The sequence below is a fragment of the Pseudonaja textilis genome, chromosome 7 (assembly GCF_049901715.1).
Source record: "Pseudonaja textilis isolate UNSWEBS1 chromosome 7, rPseTex1.2, whole genome shotgun sequence".
NCBI lineage: Eukaryota > Metazoa > Chordata > Lepidosauria > Squamata > Elapidae > Pseudonaja > Pseudonaja textilis.
The window spans coordinates 3,692,402-3,704,873 of NC_141996.1; the positions used below are offsets into that span (position 1 = coordinate 3,692,402).

General features: G+C 43.8%; 1 protein-coding gene and 1 long non-coding RNA gene across 2 annotated transcripts in view; both read right to left on the bottom strand.

The window, feature by feature from the left end:
- LOC148125223 (uncharacterized) overlaps positions 1 to 12,472 on the bottom strand; it is a 301,326-nt gene that overhangs the window by 151,811 nt on the left and 137,043 nt on the right. The gene's annotated exons all lie outside the window — the stretch shown is intronic.
- TSKU (tsukushi, small leucine rich proteoglycan) overlaps positions 11,895 to 12,472 on the bottom strand; it is a 28,324-nt gene continuing 27,746 nt past the window's right edge. Inside the window, exon 2 of the mRNA XM_026721332.2 lies at positions 11,895 to 12,472. This exon is cut by the window's right edge and continues 625 nt beyond it. Within this exon, the coding sequence (XP_026577117.2) occupies positions 12,033 to 12,472 (440 nt within the window). The 3' untranslated portion in view covers positions 11,895 to 12,032.

Sequence of the window (12,472 nt, forward strand, 5' to 3'; positions counted from 1 at the left end):
ATCTTAAAAAAGAGACCCACAAATATGACAGAATACGATAGAATTCAAGGATATTTGGGAACAATCCACCAAGGTTACTTTTAACATGATTTACTGTCATAAAACTCAATTTAAACAGTGTTATGGAAGAGGAACAAGTTTTATTAGATAAGGCTGTAACAGGCAGATTCAAAAGTAGATTTAAAAATGATTAATGATATGGAAAAAAGATGGATACACAAAAGGAACCAAGTCATGTCTTCATAATTAAAGGAGATGTGCAAATGAGAAACCAGAATAGCAACTTGGATAATGGATTTATAAAAGGGATGAAGGTGATTCTGAAAAGAAATTATATCAAGTTTGGAGACACTATTAGTGAACAGAATTGTTAAAACTCCATAGACAAAATTGTTCAGAGCAAAAGGAAGAGATATAAAGTTGGTTTATTTGGACAAAGCTAAAATATATGTTATTACATGGGTAGTACATAAAAAAAAATGTGACAAGCGAGTTAAAAACTAGACAGGACCTAAAGCAGCATGGGATGGATTTAGAGTGGTGGGAATATTTACAGTTTACAAGGTATAAAAAGGATAAAAAAAGAATGGGGAATTAACATGCAAGAAACAGTTTCAGACAAAATTCTGTTAGGATCAGAGGATAAATTAATAGGGAAAATTTACAAATTTCTGATAGCCTATAAATTAGAGGAAGAATAAGTAAAGGAGTCTGCAGTGCTATGGGCCAGAGATTTCAGATACAGCATTAAATTGGATCAATGGCAAACAATATGGGAAAGAAGTAAAAATATTTACCACGGCCACTGCATATAAGGAAAATTTGCTCAAAATGTTTTGTCAATGGCATCTTCCACCAGCCAGATTGGCTAAGATGTATAAAAGCCAGTCCCCAAATTGTTGGAAATGCTCAGTGGAGCGGGGAACATATTACCATGTGTGGTGGAGCTGCAAAAAAACACAAGAGGTTTGGCTCAGGACAGGGAAGTGGCTGGAGGAAATGTTGGGCTTTAAACTAGATCGTGTACCAGAATGCTTTCTATTAGGAATCATGTCAATAAAATACAATAAGGATAAGCTATATTTGATTATATCTATTATTACTGCGGCAAGGATAGCATTTTCCCAGAACTGGAAGGAGACAAACATACCGAGCGATAGACGAAGTAATAAACATAATATTGATATGCACTGAAATGGACAAGCTAACTCTAGAAGTGAAAAATGAAGGTGAATCGGCATATTATGCAATTTGGGATAGATTCTATCACTGGTGGGAGCAGGAAGGAAGGTTTTAAGTTGGGAAAGGAGTTGCTGAGAGGGTAAATGAATGGATGAGATGAAAAGAGGACCAACGATGTTGGAAATATAATAGTTTAGACTAAAGTACTGACAGCCAACGGCTTCCACAAAAGCGAAATCACCGGCTTGATCCACAAAAACACGCTGAGACATAATGGAGACCTAGAAGATGAACAGACCTATGGAACAGCTGTCCTGCCCTCCATAAGAGATACTACAGACAAAATTAGTAAGATACTACACAGACATCACATCAAGACTGCCTTCAAAACAGACAGGAAAATGGCAGCCATCCTAAGAAACCCCAAAGATAAAATTGACCTGGAAAACCAAGGCATTTATGAAGTCCCCTGATGCATCATGCCTGGCCAGCCACATACATGGGACAGACCCATAGAAGAATAAGTACCCGCCTGGATGAACACAAAAATGCAGTCAAAAGCTGGAACACACTTCCTCACTAGTCCAACACATGAAAGCCACAGGTCATAGCATCAACTTCAGTGGCACCAAAACCCTAGCCACGATGGAAAACCCCAGCCACAGAATCATCAGAGAAGCCATAGAGATTGAAAAAAGACCAGAAAGCATGAATAGAAGAGATGATTCCACCAGACTGTCAATCGTTTGAAGCCTGCACTCACAAACAAAAAAATCTCCACGCCACAAAAGGCAGGCAAACATCTGGACACCAACAGATCCCCTGATACCTCCAGCTCAAACACACCCCAACCAGGCACCCAGGTGAAACCTAGCTTCCTAACTAATGATAGCCGTCCATTTACTTGGAGCCAAGCTGCACAAAGGCCTCCAATCAAGGAAACTACAATGTTGCCAGCCAATCAAGACACCCAAAAAAAGCCACAAAACAGACAGAAAAGATATTAGAAGCACCAATCAAGCAGAACACAGCAAACTCCAAGACCAATAAACACAGACCAAGACTCCCAACCAATCAGGATGAAGAAAAAACCATTCTGGCACAGCAATAGGCTGCCCCAAATTTAAAACTGAAACGGCTGTAAAGTCTAACTCACAGATGAACACAATACAGAAGCCTGATGATGGCAGATGAGATTCTACCGAATCTTTAAAAGCACACTTCTACAATGACGTGGAAAAATAGCCGAACAAAGCCGAATGTGTCTCTCTCTCTCTCTCTCTCTCTCTCTCTCTCTCTCTCTCTCTATATATATATATATATATATATATATATATATATACACACACACACACACACACACACATACATACAAAGCCAAATATATATATATATATATATATATATATATATATATATATATATATATATATATGCGATACTGACCAAAAAGTTATGTCAAACTGACTTCACTGTGTTCAATATTTTTAACTGCTTTGTTCAATAAAATATTTAAAAAATAATAATAAAAAAAGTGACAAGCAAAGCAGGACCTGACAATGACTACAAATAGAATAGTTGCGGAAGGACAGAGATTAAGCCTTCAGAACAAATACATGCAGGTATTCCTCAACTTTCAACCGTTTGTTTATTGACCATTCGAAGTTACAACGACATTGAAAAAAGTGACTTAGGACAATCGCTTTTTCACACCTATGGCTGTTGCAGCTTCCCTATTGTCACATAATTAAAATTCGGAGGCATGGGAACTGCTTCAACAGAGCCCAAAATTTCTGTTGCTGTTCCAACCCAAACCTTGTTCCAAGGAAACAAACACAAAATGGAGGTAACAGCAAAACCTTTTAATGATTCTTTACGAATTCCGTTCCTTCCCAGTTAAAAGGTTGTTTCAAACTAATTGTCTCTGATAAGGACGAGCCTTGCCAAGGTGGTGCAAGGCTGCCAAGAACACTAGATAAAATTGCCAAGAAATATTCCAAACACGAAGAGTCTCCAAACACAAACTAAGAGAGCCTGAACGTCCACTAGACTTGAGCGCAAAAACTTCTTTGCTTCCTGCAAAGAACTCCGGTTTCTCAGCTGGCTTTTATTTCTGAAGGGAGGGGCCATTACCTTGCAGCCTTACTCCTGAGTCTCCTGTGCTGCTGCTCTCTCCTTCGAGCAGTCCTGCGTGCACACGCACTGAGCACAGGCTCCTCGGGAACCTCCTCGTCATTGCTGACAGCCTCCACCAACTCTGAAGGCTGCACTCCACTCCCTGATGGTCCTGGCCCCATCCCTGCATCCCACGCGGGCCCCTCATCTGAGTCCTTGCTCTCCAAGACCTCAGCCATCCGCACCTGCTGCCGGCGAACCACAAAATTTGCTGAGACATTGGTTAAGTGACTTTTGCCCCCTTTTACGACCTTTCTTGCCACCGTCGTTGCGTGAATCACTGCAGTTGTTCAGGGAGTAGCATGGTTGTGAAGCGAACGGGGCTTCCCCCTCCACTTTGTCAGATGGTCACAAAAAGGGGGTAAATCACATGACCCCGGGACATTGCAGCCGTCATAAATATGAGTTGGTTGCCAAGCATCTGAATTTTGAATCGCGTTGACCATGGGGGAATGCTGCAACGGTCATTAAGTGTGAAAAGCGGTCGTAAGTCACTTCAGTGCCGCTCTAAGTTTGAACGGTCGCTAAATGAACTCTTGTAAGTCCAGGACTACCGATAAATGCTCCAGTCCAGATGAGAGTTTTTCATCCTTATTTTCTGGTATGTGGGCTTCAACTCCCAGAATTCCACAGCCAGCCATGTTGGGTGGGGGGAATTCTGGGAGTTGAAGTCCGCACGTCTTAAAGGGGCCCAGACTGAGAAACACTGCTTACTTAAATCTCGGTTGTTGGATTAATTATCTAGCGTTGTTCAGCCGTGGATAATGCAAGGCTGAGCGATCAAGGCCAATCCAGAAGGGGGCACTGGATCTCCACTGATTTCGGGATCAAGAAATCCCATTTATCTTCCAGTGAGGGAGCCCTAACAGCTGCCAAGATTTCTCTTGGACATAAAAAAAAGCATCATTTTATACAGAGAAAAGATAAATGGAGCTCCCCGAAAAATGATTTGAACTCAAAGGTTTTGCAGAAGCCCCAAGAGGGGGGAAAAAAATTCCCCCTGAGAAATTCAGAATATTTTTCCTCTCATAAAGCCTTGAAGATCAGCAGATGGCCATCAAACCGTAGGTTTTAGGAACCGTTCAAATTATAACCGGGTTTTAAAAAGTGACTTATGACCATTTTTCACACTTACCACCATTGTAGCATCCCCATGGTCATGTGATCAAAATCCAGACGCTTGCAAAACTGGTTCGTATTTATGACCGTTGTGTCTCAAGACACTTGCAAACTGGTTCGTATTTATGACCGTTGTTGTGTCTCAAGACACTTGCAAACTGGTTCGTATTTATGACCGTTGTGTCTCAAGGTTAGTGATTCCCTTTTGTGACCTTTTGACAAGCAAAGTCAATATCCAAACCAGATTTATTCATTTAACATCTGCAGTAATTCACAACAACTGTGGCAAGAAAGGTTAAAAAAAAACAGAGCAAAACTGAATCTAACAACTGTTTTGCTTAGTAACAAAAACGTTGGCCTCAATTGTTGTCATATGTCAAGGACTACTTCTCATTCACCAGCTTATAGGTCTTGGGACTTGGTGGCCTCCTATCCATGCATTGTTCCTCTCAAACCTTGCTTACCTTTTCAAGTTCAATGAAGTTCGGCAATCACTTAGAATAACAGAGTTGGAAGGGACCTTGGAGGTCATCTAGTCCAACTCCTTGCCCGAGCAGGAGAGTCTATTCCAAATATTAGCCAATCTTAGCATATATGATTGTACTAAGTATATAAATTAGGAACAAACCCCACTCCCTTCCAGCATTGTTGATGTTACCTAGTTCGGTAATGAAATGTCTGCAAGAAAACAGTCAAGCTCAGAGAACTCCATAGTTCAACCCTGAGCTACAAAATATTTTGTTTTTATCAGTAATCAGTGATGTTAAGCAAACTGCATTATATTTTCTGGATAGACCATAACATGTGAACTCTCCTTTTAGGCAAGCTAGACTCCTGCTGACTTTTGCCAAATCATCCATGTGGGTTTACTGAAGGAGTTTAACGGATGAACAGAGTTGGAAGGGACCTTGTAGGTCATCTAGTCCAACCCTCCGCCCAAAAAGGAGCACCTACGCCATTTCGGACAGATGGCAGTCCAGCCTCTTCTTGAAAGCCTCCAGGGATGAAGATGCCACAACTTCCGAAGGCAACTTCTGTTCCATCGTTTGATTGTTCTCACTGTCAGAAAGTTTCTCCTTATTTCCAGGTTGAATCTCTCCTTGACCAGTTTCCATCCATGATTCCTGGTCTGGCCTTTGGGTGCCTTGGAAAATAGCTTGACCCCTTCCTCTTTGGAGCCGCCCCTCAAATATAGGAGCACAGCTCTCCTATCTCCCCTGGTCCTTCTCTTCATAGACCAATCATTCCCAGTTCCGGCAGTTGTTCATCGTAGGTGTTAGTCTCCAGTCCCCTCATCCTCCTGGTTGCTCTTCGCTGCACTTTTCTAGAGTCTCAACATCCTTTTTATACCGTGGTGACCAAAACTGGATGCAGGATTCCAAGTGTGGTCTTACTAAGGCTTTATAGAGTGGTAATAGTACCTCCCTTGATCTTGATTAAATCCCTCTGTTAATGCAATTTAGGATTGCATTGGCTTTTTTGGCTGGTGCTGCTGCACATGGCTGGCTCATGTTTAATTGGTTGCCACTAAGACTCTAAGGTCCCTGTCACAGTTCCTGCTATTGAACCTGGTTTCACCCAGTCTTACGGTTTTTCTTGCCTAAGTGTAAGACTTTACTTTTCTCTACGTTGAATTTCATTTTTAAAATTATATTTTTCTGGGATTTCCCCCCGCCCCGCTTCCCTGTTTAGCCTACAAACAACTCCCTGTGCCTCCCTTGCACCTTTGTACACTCCATTGCAACCTCATTTTTCTCACTGCTTCTACTTTGCACTCTCGTGCAATCTTTGCACTCTTCCCTCCCCTCGCCATATTTCCTTTGCACCCTTACACAGCGTGGTACATGGTCCCCATTCCTTGCCTCGTTTTCCTTATACCCTCGTTGCGGTCTTGTGCAACCCCCTTGCACCTTCCTGGATCTCTGCGTCCCATTTCACAGCCTTTCCACCCAGCAATACTCACTCACCTGCCTGCCAATCTGGGACTCCCGGCTTCCTGCTGGCTTCTCCACTGACTACTTGGGAAAGCCAGCAGGAAGTTGCCTTGCCTAACAACCATGGAATTTGGTTACTAATGGGATTGCCGTTGCTAAGCGACCAAGTTGTGCTTTATTATCACATCGGGTAGCAAGATAAATTCTGGTCCTAATGGTTGTTGTAAGTCAAGGATTTCAGACTTAACAGAATAAGAAGAGTCGGAAGGGACCTTGGAGGTCATCTAGTCCAAACCCCTGTCCAAGCAGGAGACCCATTTCACACAAATGGCTATCCAATCTCTTCTTAAAAATCTCCACTGATGGAGCATTCACAACTTCTGGTAGCAAGTAGTTGCACTGGTTAATTGTTCTCACAGCCTGGAAATTTCTTCTTAATTCTAAGTTGCTTCTCTCCTTGATGAGTTTCCATCCATTACTTCTTGTCCTGCCTTCAGGTGCTTTGGAGAATAGGTTGACCCCTCTCTTCTTTGGGGCAACCCCTCAAACGTTGGAAGACTGCTGTCGTATCCTCCTTTTCATTATGGATTCCACCCCTCCCCTAAGTAAACCAGGATGTTGCAGAGAAAGAAGACCTGGGAACAAAGCCAAGGATTGTCCAATTCTTCCTATTTCCTGTCCAGGGTTAGGCAATCTTTGGCACTTCTCACTTCCTTCGAGAGTGGGCCGAAAACACCCCTGACAATATATTTTTTTTCTCCAAGGGAAAACGTGAAGGATAAATAAACAAACTTTTGCAGAGTTGCGTAGAGAAATTAAGAAACCCTCCCAGACGCCTCGGGTTCATACAAACCTGCTTGGGAAAAGCAGTGACAACATTTAAATATCACAGCCGAGCTAGGTTTTAATGATTACTTTTATTGGTGTGTGTGTGTGTGTGTGATTTAGCTCTGTTGTATAGGGAGGCTGCATTTTTGCAGTTTTGTCGAGCTCTTAAATTGCATTTTTGTCGAGCTCAAAAGTCAGGCCAGGTCAACGAGATCACGCCTCATCGAATTTCTCTGGAAGGGGATTTTTCTTATACAGAAGAATTTTTGTTTGTTTGTTTAAACTTTCATTGCATTCATCGTTAGGGAAAAGGGGAAGAATGAAGAGATTGTGTAGGGTGGAGAGACCTATTGTCAGGATTCCGACACTTAACCCCAATTAAATCACGAGTCTCTAGCCAAACGCCAAAAAGATGTATTGGGAGTTAGAAGATGTGGCGTTGCCTGTGTGTAGCCAGACTGTGAGGTACATAATTCATTTTCACCCTTGACCCTGGTTTTCCCCCCACCCCCTGGGTGTATCATAATTCATATTCTCCAATAGGACACATCCCATATAACATAGTTTCAATTCTAACTGGAGAGCGCGATTGATGACTCTGGGCTATGGATGTGTCCCATTGGAGAATATGAATAACGATACACCCAGGGGATGGAGGAAACCAGGGTCGAGGGTGACAATGAATGATGTGCCTCAGAGTCGCCTACACCCAGGCGGTGTCGGATATGTTAACTCCCAAATAAATCCTTTTTTAAGTTTTGGAAGTTTGGCACGAAACTCAGGATTTAATTGGGGGAGTAACTGCTGGAATCCTGATTCTTATGTTGGTCAGCTTGCAAATTAAGCGTGGGAGCCTGGCAGGAGGTGAACGTACTAAGTAAGGCATTTGCAGGCAGATTTCTTAATGAGAATTTAAAAGCCGCAACCAGTGGCTTTTAATGGGCTCGCCTTACGACTGCAATCAAGCCCAGAGTTTATGTTCTTAAGTGAGACATTTGTCAAGGGAGTTTTGCCCCATTTTAGGCAAGGGAGGGGGGGAAAGGGGTTTGGAAGAGCAGTGCGGCAGCTTGGAAATAGAAAGTGCATTCCATACATGGTTTTTCAAAGATAGTAACTAGGTGACTGAAGTTTCTGCCGCGTACAATTCTTACTGAATTCTTACATGACTAAGGACTCTGGGCTATGGAGGTGTCCCATTGGAGAATATGAATTATGATACACCCAGAGGTGTGGGGGAAAACCAGGGTCAAGGGTGACAATGAATGATGTGTCTCAGAGTTTGCTACACCCAGGTAGCACGAGCATGTTTGCTCCTAATAGATCTTCAAGTTTTGGAAGTTTTGACTCAAGACTCATGATTTAATCAGGGGTAACTGCCGGAATCCCGACATCCCTATTTAAATACAGACTCTACTTGTCATTTATGGATTTCTGGCTTTTTTAAAAGAAAATAAATTGAGGGAACTCTGATTTTAAAACTTTAAACTCCTTGGAACACATTCCTGTGTTAGAATGCAATCAGCCAACCATGGAGAAATTTGGACAAAAACACCCCAAGGCTATATGGGAAAATAATACAGGGGGCTCCTTGACTTACAACAGTTCATTTAGTGATGTTCAATGTCAGAACAGCACTGAAAAAGTTACTTTATGATCGTTTTTCACACTTACGTCCCTTGCAGTCACGTGATTTTCCACTCGGATGCTTGACAACCGACTCGTATTTACGACCGTTGTAGTGTCCTGAAGGTCACATGGGATTCCCTTTTTTGCTACCTTCTGGCAAGCAGAATCAACAGGGAAGCCAGATTCACTTAACGACCGTGAGCAACCAATTTAACAACTGCAACGATTTGCTTAACGAATGCAGCAAGACAGGTCGTAAAATGGGGGTTGGGTGGGTGGGAAACACATTTAATGGCGCTTTTGTTTAGCAGCAGAAATTCTGGGCTCCAAATTGTGGTCATTAAGTCGAGGACGACTTGTAAGCCGTTCTACTCGGTTGAGCAAAGCTACATCGATATACCTATTTATTTATTTTTAAAAAAAAAAAAACCTTAGCAAAATTCTGCATGGACGCAAAAGAAATATACATGAGCTCAGTTTTCCACCCAAAATAAATATATGTATGTATGTATGTAGATCAAACCCCAAGAAAATTGAAACGCTACCTTTTCAGGCAGACTCTTAAAAAAAAAAAAAAAAGGTTAAATTGCAGGAATCTTGGAAATTTTGCTTAGATCATCACTTTTTCAAATCTGTTCTCTTTGGGGAGTTATTTCTTCTTCTTGAAGCTTGGAAATTTTTGACATCCAAGCTGGCAGGAAAAGTTTCTCATCTTATCCGGCTGGATCCGGAGAACTATAGTTGAAATCTGCCTCTTCAAGACTTGGCCACTCTTGCCAAGACAAAAAAATAAATGACATTGTTTTCAGCCCAAATGTCAGCTGGGTAGAAAAAGGCCATCGAGAGCGACCTGCGTAAAATGTTTGCCTTAAACTTAACTCGGCTTTAACTGTGATGCAACCGAAACCAGGAGAGAGAAGAAAGGTTAAATGTGTGGTGGTTTTTTCTTTTTCAAAGAAGGTAGACTTCTTTTTCCCAGGATGGTAAAATACAATACTCAACTTACGACCGCAATAGAGACCAGTATTTCTGGGGTTAAAACACAAAACCTCTGTTCAGTTTGGGCCCGTTTTATGACCGTTCTTGCCACCGCTGCTAAGTGAATCGCCGCGGTTGATAAAAATGAGTTAACCCTTCAATAAGTACATGCCAGTTGCCAAGAGTCCCAATTGTGATCGTGTTGTCAGGGCTCCAATGAATCCATCCCCATTCAAATCATAAGTCTCTAGCCACGTCTCTCAGGGTAAAAAAAAAAAAAAATTATTTGGAGTGGCCATGTTAGTGTTAGTTGGATGCAGTAGACACTAAAATACATCATTCATTTTACCCCTTCATCTCCCCCCACCCCTCACCTTCTGGATTCTCCAATGGGACACATTCATAGCCAAGAGTCTTCAATCATGCTCTCCAGTAATATTGTTGCACGTCGACAGCTTTGGGCTGCCAAGGCGATTATCGAAGGCAGGGGTCCCCAACCACCGGGCCGCGGACCGGTACCGGTCCGTGGAACATTTCCTACCGGGCCACCGGTTTGCTGGGCGCCGCCATCTTGTTTGATGAGAAAGTGCTTCCGGGTGAGCTTTTCCGTTTGGAAAGCGGCATTTCGGTCCTGAAGGAATCCTCGCGCCTTAGTTTCATCGAAGGGGGGGCGGCTTCGAACGAAACTAAGGCGCGAGATTCTTTCAGCACCCAAGGCAAGGCGAGCTGAGCGACCGTCCCGAAGCGAAGCCCATCAACAAAGGTACAAAGGAGGAGTTGAAGGTGGCGGGGAGAAGCGGGGGACGGCTGGCTGGCCGGTCGCTCGGCTCGCCTTGCCTTGTCATGCGTGCTGATGCCGGTACCGGGCCACGGATCATTTTGTGATGCTGGTACCGGGCCGTGGCACAAAAAAGGTTGGGGGCCACTGATCTAAGGCATTGAAGGAATGCCCTGCTTTGCCCCACTCCTTTTCTGCTGGCAACTAAAAAAAAACCAAAGGAGTATTTTTTTAGTTGACACGTGTTACTATGGAGATGCTACAATGGCCCACAGGGTGCAAACCAGGCACAAGTCACTTTTTTTTCCACTGCCATTGCAATTTTGAATGGTCGCTAAATGAACCGTTAAGTTGAGGACTCTCCTTGTATCTGAAGGACACGGTAGATCCGCAGATGTGGTCTCAGGGTTTTCAAGGAGAAACAATCGAGGATTAGGGAATCAAATAAACCGGGGGACCTCCCCCAACCCATTCTGCGGACTGGTAAGTGGTCCATGGGCTTATTAGAAACCGGGCCGTGTGCAAGCTGCAGGCGAGTGTGCAAACACCCGGAACTATTTGCACAAGTGGCAGGTGTCGACGCGAAACCTGTTGTGGTTCGCCGGCAGTGGAATCGGACAAGTGAGGAAGAACGGGGACCAGTCTGGGAGTCTGGGGAGGACTCGGATGAGGGTCCTGCATCCAATGCAGAGATGGGGCCAGGACCCTCTGGGAGTGGGGTGCTGATTCCGGAGCCTCTAGAGTCTGGCAGCAGCGAGGCAGAGGAACAAAGGGAGCCTGTTCCCAGTGCGCGTATGCACAGAGCTGCCAGAAGGCAAGAACAGTTAAGACGAAAGGGGCAACTTGGGAGTAAGGCTTGGAGGTGATTGCCCCTCCCATAAGGTATAAAGGACAGGCAAAGGTAGAGAAACCTTTGTAGGAAGCAAAGTCGTTCATTCTGTTTGGATTAAACCTTGAAGCTTCTGTGTGGACTTTGTACTTCGGCTCGTTTTTTACAGTTCATTTGGCACTTTAGTTGTTGGCAGCCACTCAAAGGAGAGAAAGGTGGGTGCTTATCTCGAGGGACTGTTTGGGACTCATTAACGGCTGGGAATGAAAATAATTCCCAGTGTTGAAATAAAACAAGACTTGTTTGGACTAAGCGTGGTGCTTAATTATGGTCTCAGGAAGCCTTACTCAGAACCAAACCACCCCGCTTCTACCACCCCCGCCCTGCCGGCAGTCCACGGACCTGGAAATTTGGGGGACCGCCGAAATAAACCAGGCTCGCAAGCGCTCTGATCCATCCATTATTGTTAACAAAGAGTTGAGATATACAAAAAAAGTATAAATTAAATGTTTGTACAGAAGGCACATTCGTGGCTGTGTTTTGTTTTGTTTTAAGTCTCGTCATGCGGAGGCTCGGTCCTCAGTCACAACACATATGGCGCCATGGATCCATGGGCACCGTGACATCGTAGGACCTCTTTCTTGCTCGGTCCAGCTGCTCGGTGGTAGTGTCCTTCCTGAACGGTCTTGAGACACCGGATGTTCTTGGCCAAGGCCACGCTCTTGATGGAAGGCAAGTATCTCAACATAGGTTTGGAGAAGGTCACGGCCACTCCCGTCCCGGACAGGTTGAGCTCTTGAAGAGAACTCAGGCTGTAGAAAACCTTGGGGTTCAAGGATTTCATATTGGGGTTGTTGGACAAGTCCAGCACTTGGAGAGCAGAGAGGTCGTTGAAGCCAAAAGGCGAAATGTCCAAGAGATGGTGAATCCCACTCAGGGACAAATGAGTTAACCCTTTCAGACCCAGGAAAGCATCCTTCTCAATGGTGGACACCGGGTTTCCGTCCAGGTTTAAGTAACGAA